Genomic DNA, 20245 nt, shown 5'->3' on the forward strand with positions numbered 1-20245 from the left:
TTGAAGAAAAGAAGGCTTGAGGAAGAGAGCTGAGGAAAGCTGAAGAGAAGTTAGGGAAGAAGTAGCCTCCATATTTGACTGTTAAGTCAAACATTTATTGATCACTATCTCTGCACTAAGATGGAGGTAAACAATTATCAATGAAAAGAGTCAAACTCTGTAAAATATTTGAAGAGATTAATTCTGAGTCAAATTTGAATGACCATGGCCTGAGGCACAGTCTCAAGAGGTCCTAAGTACATGTGCCCAAGGTGGTCAGGCTACAACTTGGTTTTATATGTTTTTGGGAGACATAAGACATCAATCAATACATATAAGATGTACATTGGTTTGGTCTGGAAAGATTAGACAAGTAGGTACAGGGGCTTCCAGGTCATAGATGGATTCAAAGATTTTCTGATTGGTAATTGGTTGAAAGGGTTAACTTACTAACTTATCTAAAGACCTGGAATCCACAGAAGGGAGTATCTGGGTTAAGATAAGTGGTTGTGGAGCCCAAGGTTCTTATTATGCAGATGAAGCCTCCAGGTAGCAGGCTTCAGAGAGAAAAGATTGTAAATATTTCTTAGCAGACCTAAAAAGGTTACAGACTCTTAGTTAGCACTCTCCTGGATCAGGGTAAAGATCCAGAAAAGGAAGGGAATTTTCTACAGAATGTAGATTTTCCCCATAAGAGACAGCTTTGCAGGGCCATTTAATATATTTTGGGGTAAAATACTTCAGTTTCTTTCAGGGCCAGCTATCTGTCATGTGTTGCTATACTAGAGTCAGGTTGAAATTTGGTGTCTTATTGCTACAGAGTCTGTTTTGTCGGTCTTAATGTCTCTGTTTTAATGTTAATGCTGGTTACTTATGTCTGTATTCCAAAAGGTGGAGGGTATAATGAAGCATCTCTGACACTCCCCATCATGGCCTGAATTAGTTTTACAGTTTAACTTTGGAATGCCCTTGCCTAAGAGGAGGGGTCAATTCAGTTGGTTTGGGGGGCTTAAAATTTTATTTTTGGTTACATGATAATGACTAAAGTCATTTTTGCCTTTTTCTTTTCTCCCTCTCATTTCTCCAGTGCATGTTTAACTACTTCCAGCTGTGATTTCTAGAAAGCAACAAAAACTCAACTCAATAGCTTGGCACTCTGGATTTATGACTACATTAGCAGATGAAGAGTCTTTGCCCTCTACTGCCTCTCACCACAACTCTTCTTATTATAGTAGAATCTGCCTTTTGAGACATTTCTGTTACTTTGCTCTCTCTACATCCTTTGCCCCCCTTTGCTCATTGAGACACTATGTGGGCTTATAGATTAAGCATAAGAACAACATCCTTTCTGAGAAAATGGGAGTGTGTGTGTGTGTGTGTGTGTTTGTACATAAAGAAATAGAGCCACTTAAATCAGAATCTCCAAAAAGATATGTCCATTCATTCATTCACTCAACAATTAATTGTATATTGAGTGCCAACTACCTACCAGCAACTTTTCTAGACACCAAGAATTTAGAAGTGAACAAAACAGATAATTTCCCTCAGGAAGCATGCATTCTGGTGGGGAAAGGGCAGAAAATAAAACTGTAAATATATAATATGCCTGATATCAAGTATTACGAAGAAAAAGACATTTAAGCAAGGAGCTAGGGTGTGCTATTTTATATAGACTAGAGAGGGAAGGCCTCAGTGAGAAGTTAACATTTGAATAGTAACAAGGGAGAGTGAGCCATGGAAATAACAGAACATTCTGATAATTCCGATAACATTCCAGGTATTTCTGATATTTCTGATAATTCTTATTCATGATATTCACGGGAATGTCAGAAGAATGTTCCAGAGGGAAGAGCTTATGCGCAGGCCCTGAAGCCTGTTTGAGACCTAACAGGCAGGCCAATATGTTTGGAGCATATGTGTGAACAGGTAAGCGTTAGAAAATGATATTAGAGAGGTATTGGAGGTTAGGTAACAAATCATGAGGGACCTTTTGTAGCCCAGTGTAAGGACTCTGACTTCTATTCTGAGTGAGATGGGAAATTATTGTTGGATTTAGAAAAGAGGACCTCTGGTGTGTCTGATATAAAGACACAACTCTGACTACTTTGTTACAGGATGGAAGAGTCTAGTCTGGTGTTTTTGTAAACCACTTGCAGGAGGAAGATGGACTAAATAGCTTATTGAGGTTAAAGTGTTTATTTATATGGAATGCTTTAATTATTTTGACATTATTGAGAAAATTCTATGTAAAATGTAAATATTCTAAACCTTTTTGAAGAAAGATATAAAAATGAAAATATCTTTTTAATTTTTAAATTATTTAATCTCATAATACAAAATAATTCTATTATAAACTAATATTCTTATGTTACTGAAAATTTGGACATCAGAGCAAAACAGTATATGTATTAGTTAAGGTTATCTGGTTGCCAATAAGAGAACCCAGCTGTTCTTTTAAAAGTGGAATTTATTGGGAAGATATTGGGCAACCTACTAATCAGTGGAAAACAGTCTGAAAAATCAGGGACAGAAATACATAGGAATCAAAACATTTGATGCAAGCGGTGGGCGGTGGGGCAGGTAGGGAGGTGGGCAGGTGGGTGTCTCAGAAGCAGGTGTTCTTCCCAGGCTCCTTAGAATGCCACCCCAGGAACTGAGATCTCAACATTTCCTCTCTCTCTTCCCTTTTGCTCCATATTTCTCTTAAAGCCCGAGTATGTGACTCTGGCCATAGTAGGATAAGATGTCTTGCTTGACAGTTCCACTCAGCTCTAGTCAATGGGGCAGAGCAATACCTCAAGGAAATTAGGGTATGTTAACAAAATAAAGTATAATGGATGTTGGTCAACTAAAATGCTACAAATGCCACAATGTTAGCCCTAGTTACATTTCCTTTTACTATAATTCTTACAATTTTGGCACATCTTCTTCTAGCCCTATTTCTTGTTTATGTGTTTATGTCCCAGGTTTTTTTTTTTTTTTGTACTTAATTTTATCTATTGTTAAATGGTAAAGTTAGTGATCTTCTCCTACATTATTTGACCATTCCTAAATTGCTGGACATTTAGATTATTGTCATGAAAATGTAATAAATGAAGCAGCAGAGAATAGTAATAGCTAACCTAAACTGGCTAAATCATAGTGCTTCCACTCCTGGATGTCTGGTCTACCCTATTGTGCTTCTACAAGAGAGAGCATGATAAAATAAGTTTACATTCCAGCAGAAGTATTTAAATGAAGGTGATTTCATCAGGCATTGAAACTGACAAAACGGTAAGCCTTATCCTCCCAGGGACTGACAATTTTCCCTTTGTCTATTAGGGGGCAAGCTGATTTTCATGGCCCCAGGACCCATCGAGCTCAGGGCGCACGCCATCCTTGTTTCTGATGGTGGAGAGCTCCGGATTGGATCTGAAGACAAGCCCTTCCAAGGCAGAGCTCAGATCACACTCTATGGGAGTTCCCACTCAACTCCCTTCTTTCCCTATGGAGTCAAGTTCCTGGCTGTGAGGAATGGAACTCTTTCTCTGCACGGTGAGTGAGGCAGTTGATGAGAGGAAATGAAGTAGAGCTGTGTCTAGCAGTGGAAACTGATAAAACTGTTTAAAAGTCCTTGACTATAGTTGCTCAGCCAACCAGGTCAGTTAGAACAAGGCACTATTTGCTTAAAGAACAAGTAAAACTGTGATGATTCCTGTGGCAGAGTACACTACAGTTCCCAATTATTTGCTCCCCTTTCTGTAAGAGGATTGTGTATACTTCCACCCACTGTTAGGTGACTTTCAGTGCCTCCTTGTGGGTGGACCATACTTCCTGGACCCTTTGCAAGAGCAGACTTAGCCTTGTACTTGCTTTGGTCAGTGGAAGGTAAGCAGAAATGGGGGACCGCATGGCCAAGTGAAGGTTTTAAGACCTGTTATGCTTTAGCCATTGCATTTTCTTCCTGCCACTTGAGAATAGCCTGTCCCAGATAGGGGCAGTTCCTTCTGTTTAGAACCTGAATGAAGACGACATGAGGCAGTACTGCAGATGACCTACTGCTTTCATGTATGTGAGTGAGAGATAAGCCTTTGTCTTAAGTCACTGAGATTTGCATTAGTAAATGCAGCGCAGCCTAGTGAAAACTGACCGATACAATTACGTAGCATGTACAGATGTCTCTTAACATGCAGAAGCCTGGTATCCCAAATCAAATACAGACAACCTCATTTGGTTGTTGAACTTCTTCCTGTTTCCCCCAACCACCTAACCCATGAGCAGTGTTTAATTACACTTCTACTTAGAATCCTCTTACAGATAGGTGGGGCGTTTAAGGATTCCTAGGACAAAAGAGATTAGGCTACAGTGTGTTTCCGCTCCAACTTTATTTGCTTTCTGATCATCTCATTCCATTTTGCAAAATGGACATTTTTTTTTTCCCCTTGAGAGTCAGAAAATTACCAAGTGTGCCAGGATAATCCTTAGTATCAACTGTAAAATATCAGTATAAAATAATGAGTAAGCATATTTCAGTGGGTATTTATGTGCTTTTGGTTGCATAGCATGAGCCAAAGGCAGATCAAAAATATGGGCTCCAGAAGGTGACTCAATCTCCAGAAAACATAATGTAATTTACGTTGATATTTCTATATTGGCAACACAAAATAATCCACTTGTCATGGGATAATTGCTCTAGATGAGGGCATGGAGCTGTGCTGAGGAATCTGCCATTTTTCTTTGTCCAGACTCTGTCTCATACCGACCGCAGGCCCCAATCATTATTTATCAAAAAGCATGCTTGTGCCTCTTTTGGCTTACTATGAGAGGAAGCAAGATCTTTTCCTCGAGCATTTATTAAGTGTTGACTGTGGGCTACCCAGTGTGCTAGACACTGGGGATCAAATTTTGTGAGATTAAAAATACCCCATAACTCATTGGACAGAAATTCAAAATGCTTACTATATTGATTCTGTGATCAACTTCCAAGGAGACCTTTTTTCCTCCTGTCTTCATCAGCAAACAACTACACTGATTTTGTAGCCCAGGATCTATTCCCATGTCAGCCATGGTTTTCAAATGTTTGCTCTAGCTCAATGGCCTCTTAAGCCACCAACGCAATGTGCTGCTTTTTACCAGTAAGAAAACACATCTGGGGAATAAGTTAGTGTATATTTATGGTTCAGCCAGCCCATAGATCGTCCAGAGGACCCCAGGCTTAGGAGGAATCCTCAGAGTTGAGAGCCACTGTCCCGTATGATGCAGATAGCACAACTCTTACTGAAAATAGGAATTCAAATGAGGAAAAATGAAAACTCTCCTAATTCTTTTATTCTGCTTCTTTCATTCCAAGCTCATCTAATTCTCATGCTCTAGTGTGAAGAATCAGTGAAAGAACTCATAAATATACCTTTTGTGCCTATATTTTAAATGTACCCTGTGCATGTAAGCCTTTGTGATTAAGCAAATGTCAAGAAAATCCCTAGTCTCATTGCTTACAGTCAATAAGGGGCAATTGAAGCAAAGTAGATGCCTCTAATATGTTTCAAAAATTCTGTAAGTTCAGAAAAAATGCTGCTACTCCAGCCATCTGATGTTACTGGATATTGAGAATGAGACCTCCTCTCCCTCTGCTTTCCTCATTTCCATCTCCTCCTTCCTCTTTCTCCTCCCTCTGTGTCCTTTCTTCTTCTCCCTCCTCTCTCTCTCCCCCTTCCTCCCTTTCTCTCCTCCCTCTTTCTTCTTTATTCTCTTTCTCCCTCCTCTCTCTCTCTCCCCCCTTTCCTCCATCCCACTCCTTCATTCTCCTTCTCCCTGCTCTCTCTCCCTCCCCCTTTTCCCATATTCTCAGATCAGGCCATTTTCTAAACTGGTTAAACATTCCCCAAAGCGTTTAGGACAGATAATTGACTAGGATCACCTGAATCACAGAGCTTGCCCATTGAACATGGGCAAAGATCAAGCTGTTTCCTCTCTGATCTGATGCTGCAGCATAAGAAATATTAGGTAGAAAAGAGCTCAGCCATTTGGGTGACAGGGATTCCTTTCCTGATGTATCTGTCAGAGAATTGCAGCCCCATGTGCAGCTCATCTATCCTCTCCTGTCACTTCTCCCTCACCACCTGAGGTCTCAGACAGATTTCCCCCTCCAGCATGGTGGTATATCATGGCTAAAATCATTACATAATTTCACTGGCCTTTTGCCAGGGCCAGAGGAGGATCTAGTGACACTGGGGCTTTAGGAAAAAGTTAATTTTCTTTCACCGTCGAGTATCCAATTTAGTGAGCAACTTGATTCACTGCTTTGCACCCAGGAAGTCCCTAAAGACCCAGCATTCACTCGGCTTCCCGGGATAACATAATGAGGAGATTCACCAACTTTGGTGCACAGAAGACCCTTTTGGGGAGGTTTTTGTAAATCTAGATTTCTGGGCTTGGAAATGTACATGTGATGTGACTCAGGTGGCCCATTGACTACACTCGGAGAAACACTATTCTAGTGGTTAATCGAATTGGAATCAGAAATGGGCCCCGTTCTGCCACAGATCAGCTATGATCTTCAACAGATCTCTAAAAAATCCAAAAAACACAGTTCCCACTTCATAAACTTACTGCTCATGAAGTGCTCCAGAGTGTTGGGCACACAAAACACAGTGTTATTGTTATTCTGATAAAATCCTTTCCCCTTTCCAAAAGCACTGAGTACCCATCACTGATGATCTTGTATTTTATTTTAGGTATGAGAAAATATGGGGCATGGCGGTGGTGGGGGCTTCAGTTTCAAAATCTACCTAGAGATTTTTCTCCATATTAATTTTATTGTCTATTTCTTTTCATCAAAGTAACAGAAGGGTTTTAACCTTGGATATCATGCGGTACCCACATTCCCAGGCATCTTCTGTTCTCTTCCCACCTCCCAGGCAACACCTTTAGATTTTAATCTCTCTTGGTGCAGCTGCTTCCCAGTCATGGATAACCACCATTCCCGGGAGTGGTTACAATAAAGGCTTTCTTAGAAACTATTTGCATAGGTCCCAGTATAGTCCAAAGCAGGGCACTGCCCAGCAAACGAGGCCCTTGGCAGACATTTGGTTCCTAATATTCAGCAGCAATGCTGAATGGATTCTAATTTAACGCCAGCTCAGGTCGTGTAGAATCACACAAATGGTCTGCATGTCAGTCCGATCACTTTCCCACCTTCTCCCTCCATCTCATTCTTTATTATTGCCCTTTGAAACCCTTCGGCTCCAGCTGATTTTTATCTTAGATTAAAATCGCTAAGCAAACAGGCGTTGGTGTTCAGCTGTCACAAGGCAAGATGGAGTTGAAAGCATATTTCATGTATTTCTTTGAATGTAGGAAAAGTCCCACACTCTTATACACTTACACCTGCACATACACACCCACACACAGCACCATCTTTTCTGTTTCTGTTTGTTCGGGAGTAGATGAGACAGGTTCTGAGTTGCTGGTGGAGCTCAGATTGTTTAGTAACTTCTGTCAGCTGCTCACTTTGATGCGCTAATGTGACTAAAGGGTCTCAGGATTCCTCCTGAGTGGCGGTCTGGGGTTTGGGTAGCTATAGTCAATAAGGAAATTTCACTCTTGCCTTTTGCCTTCATCACTCTGTCTGCCAATCCAGGTTCTCCACTCCAAACTGAGTGCCAATCACTTGTCATTTTTCAAGTGGGTTGCTGTCAGCCTGGGCAGCTTAAATTTTTGACAGTGTAATTATGGCTCTTGCTTCCACAGTGGGAATCTGAGCAGGATGGTGGAGCTTTTATTGATTGTTCAGCAGAGAAATTTATCAATGTCTCTCACTTCATTTCCAGTTCCTCCCTGAGAAATTTGGCTGACAGTTCCTTAGGAGAAAAACAGTCTCATGGCCTTGGCTGGACTTCTGTCTTTGTCCTTTTCAAGAAATTACAATATATAGGCATTAAATATAAATGGAAATTCCTGAGAAAAAGCAGTATGTGGGGCATGATTGAAGAAAGCATGAGTGCAATTGCAAGGAACATGAGAATTTGGTAGGAATAAAGAAGAAAAGCAGTGGTCTAAATAAGCAAGCTTAGATATAGTTTCTTTTCCTTCTAAAAGTACCAAGTATCTGCATGTAAATTCCATGGTTTCTACGAGTACTGTGTGATGTACAGTATTTTCATAGTTGCTAGAGTATCAGGCTGTCTTTCAGCATGGTATAAAGTGCATGGAACAGGCACATGTGTGGGAGTGTGTTTCTGGTCAGTGGTTTTCACCTTGTGCTCCACAAAATCCAAATGTTTCCTGGAGGGGATTTAGAGGTTCCCTAAACAATGAATATTGGAGATCAAATAATAAAGGTTTAAAATTTTCAAGTATTGATTTATTGCTTTTATCTGTTATATATTTGTGTTCAGAGTAACAGTTGGTTAGAAGAAAGAGTTCCACTGTGAAAATTGTGATTAAAAAACTCTACTGGGTCATTCTTTTAACTGTGGTGTATGGATCCTTTTGAGGTGTCCAGGCCCTCTCTGCATGATTCCTGTTTCCCGAAGACTGATTTAGCTCTGGGACATTTTCTATAAAGTCTGTTCTTTGATGTAGGGTGAAACTTTCTAGAGCCTGTTTTCATGTCATAACAGTTTCTCTTACCCAACAGTTTCAAATATCCAAGATATTTTTAAATCTCCGCTCTTTCGTCACCTGATTAATAGTCTCTAATGCTGTCTCCTCTTGCCCCATTCTTTACTTATTTCTTCTCGACCAAGACTCCTCCCTTTTATTCTGTCTCTTGTTCCCTTGAGCTAGATACAAACCAGAGCTATGACATGGCATTTTTATATGTAGCTTTATTACTCTGAAATTGTTTGGTTTTAGGGGACAGAAGCCCACTGGAAACAAACTTAGAACCAAGGATTTATGAATTCTTGTAATCAAAATGCAGGATGGAGAGAAAGACAATGGCCTTAGACGTGACTGCCTTCAGGGGTCTGAATGTCCGCGGGACTCACCCCTCAGTCTCTTACTCTGGTTGTCTCTGCATGTATTGACTTCACTCTCTCCTAGTCCTTATTGCCTTCTTCTCTATGGTTATTGAGACTTCCTGAGTTCATGTGGAATTTGATTTTCTACTACCAAAGAGAGGAACTCTGTATTCTTTTCAAAAAATAACCAGGGAAGGCCTCCCAAAGTCTTGCTAGAGTTACCTAGCAGACTAAGGACTATACATGGTGCCCAGGGGGAAAGTGCACTGTGACTGTCCAAGCTCAAGTCACCTTTTCACTTCTTTACCAACCGTCAAGTCCAGGAATGCAAGGCCATGTGAAGAGATGCAGCTCTGCCTTGACCAGGGAGGCCAGGGTGATGTGTGGGGGGTGTGTGTGTGTGTGTGTGTGTGTGTATTATAGTGCATGCGTGTGTATGTTTGGGTGTTTTTGTGCATGTATATTTTGAGAAGCTGTTCACCAAAAGGGGGGATGGCAACCAGACCCAGAAAGAAGAGGTGCGGGGAAGACAAAACCATAGGTGTTCTCTGAGCTAAAGCCTTAGGCTTTGACTTCTGGTTCAGCCTGAAATCTCAAGGTGACTGAAACTCATAGACAGAAATATTCAAATATAGTACAATACTGTTGTATAAACTCAATATGTAAAGTTAATGTTGGTTATTTAGGCTGCATTTAGGCTGAATAAAACAAGTGTGTGAGATCAGGCAAACAAAAATCCTCATTAAGTTACTAGTAAGGTTCCCATCAAATAGAAGAAGTTTATATATATATATATTATTGAAAAGTTTTGCTGTGATTGAACTTCAAATTTTAAATCTCAGTGTTGCTTGCAATTTTAAAAGCTTTATCCCAAGGTCTTAGGAAATCTCATTTTCTAGTATATGCTATGGATTTTCTTCTTTCTTCCCATGAACTGTGGATTTCCTCAATATTGAAGAGGTTCTCTGCTTTCCCCTTGCATTTATCACCACAAAATATTACCTGTGATTTCATGGGAAACTTGAGCTGATGTGGTGTGTAAATTTGCCACAGGGTTGAGCAAATGCAAGAGACTCATTTTTAGGGATGTTTGGTCGATGTAAGCCTTCCAGACAGAAGTCTGACTCAGAATAGATTTTATTTTTCTTTAGTCACTGTCTTTGTCTGTATTCTGATCGGGATCCTTTTTCTTGTCCTTTAACAACTTCTTGGGTACCAATAGCTTTCCAGTTGATTTCAGATATTGAAAATGCCAATCCTGATTAATCTAGTTTAAAAGTTAAGTCTCCTGTTTATTTAATGTTCCCTTCCTCACCCCCAAAGCTTCAACTTGAGGCCCTTGGAATGGTAGGGTCTGCTCCCTCACTCTTCCTCTAATCCTTCTTATTTCATATTCTCAGGATTGGGGCAGGTGGAAGAGGTAAGGTAAGAAGTTTAACAAGCTTAGTACTTAACTGTGCGCCTATATCCTCTGTTGGGTGTTGCTCCCTCTCTGAATAGTAATTGCTGACTGTTGAGTCTCCCTCCTAAGATGCCTGCATGAAATCACTGGAGTCTTGTAGGAGGCCTTTCCACTGCACAGTTTCCCAGTGTGGAAGCCCCACCTGGGTTTGCAGTCGCCTTAGCGTCCACCTTGGGGGTTGGTCTTGGTGGAGTACTAGAAAGTTGGTTCAAGCCAAGCTATCTTCCCTACAATTCAACTATCCAGAGGAAACTTACAAATCCACATGATGTTCCACTTATTACCCCTTTCTCTGCTCTGCTCTTTCTCTCTCTAATTGTTTCCCCTGCTTAGATAGGCATGAGCAGCTGAGCAAATAGGCTGCATATGCAGACATTCAACCTGGGAAAAGAAGCCAGTCTCCCCTTCTTACAGGTCACTCTGTGATTGATACTTATGCAGCCCTCTCTCTTTGCTTAATAAGAGAGAAGTAGTTTCACACCTTGCTTTATAGGAAGGAACGGCTCTATAGGGAGGAAAGGCCAAGGTTAGCTCACCCAGGCTGATGGCTCATTCCCATATCTCAGGATTCCTTTGAATCTCCTTGTTTTTGGTCATTCATAAATGATGGAGTAGACTCCGCTCCAGGAATGGCAAAAGTGGCAGAGTTAGATTAGCTTTCTTTTAATAAGCCCCAAGGAGATGTTTTCTCCCTGTCTGTGGCTTCCCTATAATGTGGGGTGCTTATCATCTCCTGGTTCCATGCATGTGTCCTCCTGGTAGGTTCTAGAGGAGCAGAAGTCCCACCTAACAATCTGCTATATATGTAAAAAGGGTGCCCTAGAGGGATGTGGGGTTGAAGGGGAGAGCCACTGTCATTTTGTGGTTGTTATTTGGCTTTGTTTTGTTGGTTTTTATTTAGGACTGGGAAGGAAGGAAGATTAAATAGAGGGGAGGAATGGAGAAAGGAGGATGAGGAAAATTAAACATGTATTTATTGCTTTTTCTAATCTTAAATTTAAATGAGCTTTAATACAGTGTTGGGGTTCTGGTCAGCTGGCGTGTTGTGGCAGATCATAATGACATAGTTGAGTTAACACCAGTGAGCATGGTCCTAGTGTACTTGGAACCCTAGCATGGTAGGACAGCCAGTTGCTGATGAGTGGTCCTCCCTTTTGAGCAGATGAAGATTGACCCCTGGCTCTGTGTCCTTTAAAATATAACCAACACCACCAACAAAAAATAAGGTATTTTTTCTGTTCTGTCTAATAATACTTCAAAAAAGTCTAAAATGACACTGTATAACCATTCTATTTACAGTGGCAGAAATGTATCTGCTAAAATATCATTCGATCTGGACAAGAGTAACCTTGGAACAATCTTTAAGAAAGGGTTCCTTAAATTAATAGTATAAACCACACTTTAGGGAACTTGTTTAAACACATTTAAGTGAACATGCTGTTTTTAAGGTCTTTTAATTTTAGGTGTTTGCATGTAAATGTATGCTGCTAATTAGAAATGAGTTCTAGCTATTCAATAATCCAAGTACAGCAGGAACCCCACTTAGAAACACATTGTAAGGTACTTTAAGTTTCTATATGTACTTGAAAGTGTTGGCATTAGTCAGGTCTTTTTTTGGTTTCAAGTGACAGAAAACCCAATTCAAACAAAAAATAAGAGCATTTATTGCCTTATATAACTGAAAAGAAAAAACTTGAGGCACAGCTGAGTCCAGGTGCTCCAATGAAGTCATTAAGATTTTGTTTCTATGCGACTCTTGGTTCTGCTTTCCCCTGAGTTGGCTTCATTTTCAGTCAAACTCCACCCACATGGAGGCAGAAATGGCAGTCTTGTGGCTCCAGATGAAAGGGAATGCCTCTTTCCCAATGGCTGTTTGACCTCTGACCTAATTTCAACATTTCCCCATCACCATTTCACATCACTCCTTTTGTTTTTTCCTCCTTAGCTTTCAACATTATTTAATGTATTATGTATGGTTTACTTTTCACATTTTTTTGAATGTATTTTATTGCCTCTTCCAGAAGAATATATACATCGTGAGGGCAAGGATTTTCCTTTTTTTTTTTTATTCAAATCTGCATTGCCTAGAACAGTGCCTGGACTCATAATATGCTTTAAAAAATACTTTTTTTGCTTGAATAAGTGAATGAAAAACTTGAGCAAAAGCCTCAGGATTTTTTTTTTGCCCCATTTGAGTCATAAGGCATTCGAGAGAGAGAGAGAGAGAGAGAGAGACAGAGAGGAAGGGAGAGATAAAGAGGGAGAGAGAGAAAAAGAGAGAGAGAGAAGTAGATAGAGAATCCAAGTCCAAAGGCGTAAGAACCACGAAGACCAATGGTGTAAGTTATAGTCTGAAAACCAGCAAGCTGGAGATCCAAGAAGAGCCTATGCTTCAGTCTAAGTTTGAAGACCAGATAAGACCAATGTCTCAGTTCGAGTTACTTCATACTCAGCCTTTTTGTTCTATTCAGGCCTTCAGCTGATTGGATAAAGCTCATCCACATTAAGGAAGGCAATCTTCTTTACTTAGTCTACTGATTCAAATGTTAATCACATCTAGAAATACACACACACACACACACACACACACACAGAACAATTTACATTTAGCCAAAGGTCTGGGTACCCCATAACACAGTCAAGTTGATGCACAAAATTAACCATCACAGTCACCAAAGCAAACCTTATAACTGACTCTGTATCATGGTTTAGACAAACGAGGATTTCAAGTCTCTCATCTTAACACAAAGCTTCTCAAGGGAAAGTATCTAGCTCCAAGGTTCATCTCTTTCTTTCAAAATTTCTATAGTTTCCATTTTCCTGCTAGGATGTGAGGATCTTTGCTTGCATTCTGCATCTTCTCTAGATGAGCTTGACTTTGCTCTGTCATAGAGTCCTCACTCACTCATCTTCCTCTGGGTAAGTGTGAGGAGCCTGGGCTCTTGAAGTGGACTGCTTGGTCCAAATCCCATCTCTACCATGAACTAACTAGTGGACCTTGAAAAAAAAATCTCAGTGTTTCAGTTCCCATCTATAAAGAGGACATTATTTTAAGATATTTCTCATGATATTTGTTATGTGGTTTAAATGAAATAAAACATGTAACGTACTTATCAGAATGGCAGATGTTGAGCAAGTACTCAATAAATGTCAGTTATTATCATTGTTATTATTTGTTTACACTTTCGATTTGGTGAAGTTGCCCCATTGTTAGTCTAAGGATGGGATGGTGTTTACTGTTTTCTATTAATCTCTCAGCTAGAAACCTGGCTGTCATTCTTGATACCTCCTTTATCATTCCTCTTATCATGTCCATCACTAAGTCTTGTTGATTTTAATTCTTGGATAATTTGTGAGCCCCTATCCTTCTCTCTACCTCCATTACTGTCACCTTAGTTTATGGTACCTTCAACTTATGCCTAGATTATTGTGTAAGCTTTTAAACTTATCTTCTAGTTGTCACTTTTGTTCTTTCCAATTCATTCTTTGCCCTGGAGCCAAGGTGATCTTTTGAAAACACTTATCTGTTTATATTGTGCTGCTGCTCAAAACTCTTCAGTGGCTTTCTATTGTTTCTAAGGTAAAGTCCGAAATTTCTAGCGTGGCTATTAGGCACTGTTTGATTTAGGTTCCTGCTTAAACCTTCTGTCCTGTTTTTCAGCTGTCCCCCTTGGCCACCCTCATGCTTCAGTAGTAACCTTCTTTTAGGTTACTAAATGGTTAATGTGGTCTAGATCTTCATTTTTTACATTTTTGAGAACCACAAGAAACTCAACTTTGTTAAGTAAATGGAAAGCTACATAGGCAGAAGCTTGTGATTTTTCCTTCAAAGAGAATTCTTCCATATGCATCATCAAAGCAATACTATTAATAGTATTGCTTTCAGCCTGGTCATGGAAAAAGAGTATCATTGAATTGTGTGTTATATTCAGTATTTGTCAAAATTGGATTTTACCTAGATCCTGGCACTTTATAATTTTCAAAGCTGCTTCCCATTCTTTCCTCTCATTTAACTCTCACAATCACCCTGTGAAGCATGAAAGACTGGGATTGTTACTTTCATTTTGGAGATGATGAAACTGGGGCCTGGAAGAGGATGTAACTAAAACTCATTCCATTTTCTTCATGGACTTAAGACACACATGGGCTTGCTTCTATTTTGTGTACACATAGCTGGTATTTACTTGTGGCAGAAAGGCAGAATATATCTCTTTCTGAAACAGTCTCCTCAGTTTTAACTTTTTCAGCTTATTTTGAGATCTCAGTTGGGGCTTTCTGGCTTATAGCTTCCTTTGTAAAATCCTTGATAGAGGTACAAAGAACTGGTTTTTTTTTACACCTTATTTACCTTTTAGTACTTCTATGAAGTTTTCCAATCTTTGTGATGGCAAATCTACAAATATTTTCTCTTATGGTTTCTGCCTTTGATTTTATGTTTATCAACTCTTTTCTGTACAAAGACTATATAAAAATTTACCTATTTGTTTTTTGGTTCTTTTATTACTTTTTGTTTTTCTTTTCTTTTTTTTTCACATTTGTGTCTGTCTTTAACTAGGGTCAGCAAACTATGAGCCATGGACCAAATCTGGTCCATTCCTTGCTTTTATACACAAAATTGTATTGAGGCACAGCCACACCCATTTGTTTAGGTATTATCTATGGCTGCTTTGCACTATAATGGCAAAGTTCAGTCATTATGACAGAGACCACATGGTCTGCAAACCCCAAACTCTTTACTATCTCCCTGATTTTTTACAGAAAAAAGTTATCAGACCCTTATTTTAATCAATCTAGAATTTATTCTGATATAGTTTATGTTAGTTATCTATTTTTTTTTTTCAAATGAATAGCCAATTTTCACAGCACTGTTTATTCAACCATAGGCTAAAAAATGACACCCATGTATGTCCATGTCTTAATCCTTGGAACCCAGGAACATTACCTTAAAAAATTTCACAAAAGGGGGTTGGGCTCCAAGATGGCCAAATAGGAAGAGCACCAGTCTACAGCTCCCAGCGTGAACAACACAGAAGACGGGTGATTTCTGCATTTCCAACTGAGGTACCAGATTCATCTCACTGGGACTTGTTGGACAGTGGGTGCAGCCAACAGAGTGTGAGCCGAAGCAGGGCAGGGCATCGCCTCACCCAGGAAGTGCCAAGGGGTCGAGGAATTCCCTTTCCTAGCCAAGGGAAGCCATGACAGATGGTACCTGGAAAATCGGGACACTCCCACCCTAATACCGTGCTTTTCCAATGGTCTTAGCAAACAGCACACCAGGAGATTATATCCTGCGCCTGGCTTGGAGGGTCCCACCACCATGAAGCCTTGCTCACTGCTAGCACAGCAGTCCGAGATTGAACTGCAAGGAGACAGTGAGGCTGGGGGAGGGGCATCCGCCATTGCTGAGGCTTGAGTAGATAAACAAAGTGGCCGGGAAGTTCGAACTGGGTAGAGCCCACCACAGCTCAACTAAGCCTGCCTGCCTCTGTAGACTCCACCTCCGGGGGCAGGGCATAGCAGAACAAAAGGCAGCAGAAACTTCTGCAGACTTAAACGTCCCTGTCTGACAGCTATGAAGAGAGTAGTGGTTCTTCTAGCATGGAGTTTGAGATCTGAGAACAGACAGTCTGCCTCCTCTAGTGGGTTCCTGACCCTGAGTAGCCTAACTGGGCTACCTACCAGTAGGGGTTGACTGACACCTCATACAGCCAGGTGCCCCTCAGAGATGAAGTTTCCAGAGGAAGGATCAGGCAGCAACATTCTCTGTTCTGCAATATTTGCTGTTCTGCAGCCTCTGCTGATGATACCCAGGCAAACAGGGTCTGGAGTGGACCTCCAGCAAACTCCAACAGACCTGCAGCTGAGGGTCCTGACTGATAGAAGGAAAACTAACAAACAGAAAGGAATAGCATCAACATCAACAAAAATGACATCTACACCAAAACCCCATCTGTAGGTCACCATCATCAAACACCAACGGTAGATTAAATCACAAAGATGGGGAGAAACCAGACCAGAAAAGCTGAAAATTCTAAAAATCAGAGCGCCTCTTCTCCAAAGGATCGTAGCTCCTCGCCAGCAACGGAACAAAGCTGGACGGAGAATGACTTTGATGAGTTGACAGAAGTAGGCTTCAGAAGATCGGTAATGACAAACCTCTCCAAGCTAAAGGAGGATGTTCGAACCCATCACAAAGAAGCTAAAAACCTTGAAAAAAGATTAGACGAATGGCTAACTAGAATAAACAGCATAGAGAAGACCTTAAATGATCTGATGAAGCTGAAAACCATGGCACGAGAACTACATGACACATGCACACACTTTAGTAGCCAATTTGATCAAGTGGAAGAAAGGGTATCAGTGATTGAAGATCAAATTAATGAAATGAAGTGAGAAGAGAAGTTTAGAGAAAAAGGAGTTAAAAGAAATGAACAAAGCCTCCAAGAAATATGGGACTGTGTGAAAAGACCAAATCTACGTCGGATTGGTGTACCTCAAAGTGTCAGGGAGAATGGAACCAAGCTGGAAAACACTCTTCAGGATATTATCCAGGAGATCTTCCCCAACTTATCAAGGCAGGCTAACATTCAAATTCGGGAAATACAGAGAACGCCACAAAGATACTCCTCGAGAAGAGCAACCCCAAGACACATAATTGTCAGATTCACCAAGGGTGAAATGAAGGAAAAAATGTTAAGGGCAGCCAGAAAGAAAGGTCCGGTTACTCATAAAGGGAAGCCCATCAGACTAACAGCGGATCTTTATAGCACTAAATTATAATTTATAGCACTAAATGCCCACAAGAGAAAGCAGGAAAGATCTAAAATTGACACTCTAATGTCACAATTCAAAGAACTAGAGAAGCAAGAGCAAACACGTTCAAAAGCTAGCAGAAGGCAAGAAATAACTAAGATCAGAGCAGAACTGAAGGAGATAGAGACACACACAAAAAAACCCTTCAAAAAATCAATGAATCCAGGAGCTGGTTTTTTGAAAAGATCAACAAAATAGACTGCTAGCATGACTAATAAAGAAGAAAAGAGAGAAGAATCAAATAGATGCAATAAAAAATGATAAAGGGGATATCACCACTGATCCCACAGAAATAGAAACTACCATCAGAGAATACTATAAACACCTCTATGCAAGTAAACTAGAAAATCTAGAAGAAATGGATGAATTCCTAGACACATACACCCTCCCAAGACTAAATCAGGAAGAAGTGCCTCTGAGCTAAAGGAGGATGTTCGAACCCATCACATTCAATCCCTGAATACACCAATAACAGGCTCTGAAATTGAGGCAATAATTTATAGCCTAGCAACCAAAAAAAGTCCAGGACCAGATGGATTCACAGCTGAATTCTACGAGAGGTACAAAGAGGAGCTGGTACCATTCCTTCTGAAACTATTCCAATTAATAGAAAAAGAGGGAGTCCTCCTCACTCATTTTATGAGGCCAGCATCATCCTGATACCAAAGCCTGGCAGAGACACAACAAAAAGAGAATTTTAGACCAATATCCCTGATGAACATAGATGCAAAAATCCTCAATAGGCAAACCAAATCACGCAGCACATCATAAAGCTTATCCACTACGATCAAGTTGGCTTCATCCCTGGGATGCAAGACTGGATCAACATACACAAATCAATAAATGTAATCCATTATGTAAACAGAACCAAAGACAAAAACCATATGATTATCTCAATAGATGGAGAAAAGGCCTTTGACAAAATTCAACAGCGCTTCATGCTAAAAACTCTCAATAAACTAGGTATCGATGGGATGTATCTCAAAATAATAAGAGCTATTGATGACAAACCCACAGCCAATATCATATTGAATGGGCAGAAACTGGAAGCATTCCCTTTGAAAACTGGCACAAGACAGGGATGCCCTCTCTCACCACTCCTATTCAACATAGTGTTGGAAGTTCTGGCCAGGGCAATCAGGCAGGAGAAAGAAATAAAGGATATTAAATTAGGAAAGAGGAAGCCAAATTGTCCCTGTTTGCAGATGACATGATTGTAAATTTAGAAAAACCCATCATCTCTGCCCAAAATCTCCTTAAGCTGATAAGCAACTTCAGCTAAGTCTCAGGATACAAAATCAATGTGCAAAAATCACAAGCATTCCTATACACCAATAACAGACAAACAGAGAGCCAAATCATGAGGGAACTCCCATTCACAATTGCTTCAAAGAGAATAAAATACCTATTCAACGTATAAGGGATGTGAAGGACCTCTTCAAGGAGAACTACAAACCACTGCTCAACGAAATAAAAGAGGACACAAACAAATGGAAGAACATTCCATTCTCATGAATATGAAGAATCAATATCATGAAAATGGCCATAGTGCCCAAGGTAATTTATAGATTCAATGCCATCCCCATCAAGCTACCAATGACTTTCTTCACAGAATTGGAAAAAAACTACTTTAAAGTTCATATGGAACCAAAAAAGAGCCCACATTGCCAAGACAATCCTAAGCAAAAAGAACAAAGCTGGAGGCATTACGCTACCTGACTTCAAACTATACTACAAGGCTACAGTAACCAAAACAGTATGATACTGGTACCAAAACAGAGAGCTAGACCAATGGAACAGAACAGAACCCTCAGAAATTATACCATATATCTACAACCATCTGATCTTTGACAAACCTGACAAAAATGAGAAATGGGGAAAGATTCCCTATTTAATACATGTTGCTGGGAAAACTGGCTAGCCATATGTAGAAAGCCCAAACTGGATCCCTTCCTTACACCTTATACAAAAATTAATTCAAGATGGATTAAAGACTTAAATATTAGACCTAAAATCATAAAAACCCTAGAAGAAAACCTAGGCAATACCATTCAGGACAAAGGCATGGGCAAAGACTTCATGACTAAAACACCAAAAGCAATGGCAACAAAAGCCAAAATTGACAAGTGGGATCTAATTAAACTAAAGAGTTTCTGCACAGCAAAAGAAACTACCATCAGAGTGAACAGGCAACCTAAAGAATGGGGGAAAATTTTTGCAATCTACCCCTCTGACAAAGGGCTAATATCCAGAATCTACAAAGAACTTAAACCTATTTACAAGAAAAAATCAAATAACCCCATCAAAAAGTGGGTGAAGGATATGAACAGACACATCTCAAAAGAAGACATTTATGCAGCCAACAGACAGAGGAAAAAATGCTCATCATCACTGGCCATCAGAGAAATGCAAATGAAAACCACAATGAGATGGCATCTCACACCAGTTAGAATGACAATCATTAAAAAGTCAGGAAACAACAGGTGCTGGAGAGGATATGGAGAAATAGGAACACTTTTACACTGTTGGTGGGACTGTAAACTAGTTCAACCATTGTGGAAGACAGTGTGGCGGTTCCTCAAGGATCTATAACTAGAAATACCATTTGACCCAGCCATCCCATTACTGGGTATATACCCAAAGGATTATAAATCATGCTGCTATAAAGACACATGCACATGTGTGTTTATTGTGGCACTATTCACAATAGCAAAGACTTGGAACCAACCCAAATGTCCATAATGATAGATGGGATTAAGAAAATGTGGCACATATACACCATGGAATACTATGCAGTCATAATAAAGGATGAGTTCATGTCCTTTGTAGGGACATGGATGAAGCTGGAAACCATAGTTCTGAGCAAACTATTGAAAGGACAGAAAGCCAAACACTGCATGTTCTCACTTGCAGGTAGGAATTGAACAATGAGAACACTTGGACACAGGAAGGGGAACATCACACACCTGGACTTGTCATGGGGTTGGGGGAGGGGAGGAGGGATAGCATTAGGAGAAATACCTAACATAAATGATGAGTTAATGGG

The 20245-nt window shown here is 40.2% G+C and overlaps 1 protein-coding gene across 2 annotated transcripts in view; it reads left to right on the forward strand.

Annotated features, from left to right (window-relative positions):
• The window catches only part of PKHD1 (PKHD1 ciliary IPT domain containing fibrocystin/polyductin), a 465580-nt gene that overhangs the window by 144743 nt on the left and 300592 nt on the right, over positions 1-20245 (forward strand). For both annotated transcript variants that reach the window (XM_077999818.1, XM_077999819.1), the window contains exon 36: positions 3301-3513. In XM_077999818.1, coding sequence (XP_077855944.1) covers positions 3301-3513 — 213 coding nt within the window. The remainder of the gene's footprint in view (positions 1-3300; positions 3514-20245) is intronic.

This window comes from Macaca mulatta, chromosome 4, assembly GCF_049350105.2.
Source record: "Macaca mulatta isolate MMU2019108-1 chromosome 4, T2T-MMU8v2.0, whole genome shotgun sequence".
Classification (NCBI taxonomy): Eukaryota; Metazoa; Chordata; class Mammalia; order Primates; family Cercopithecidae; genus Macaca; species Macaca mulatta.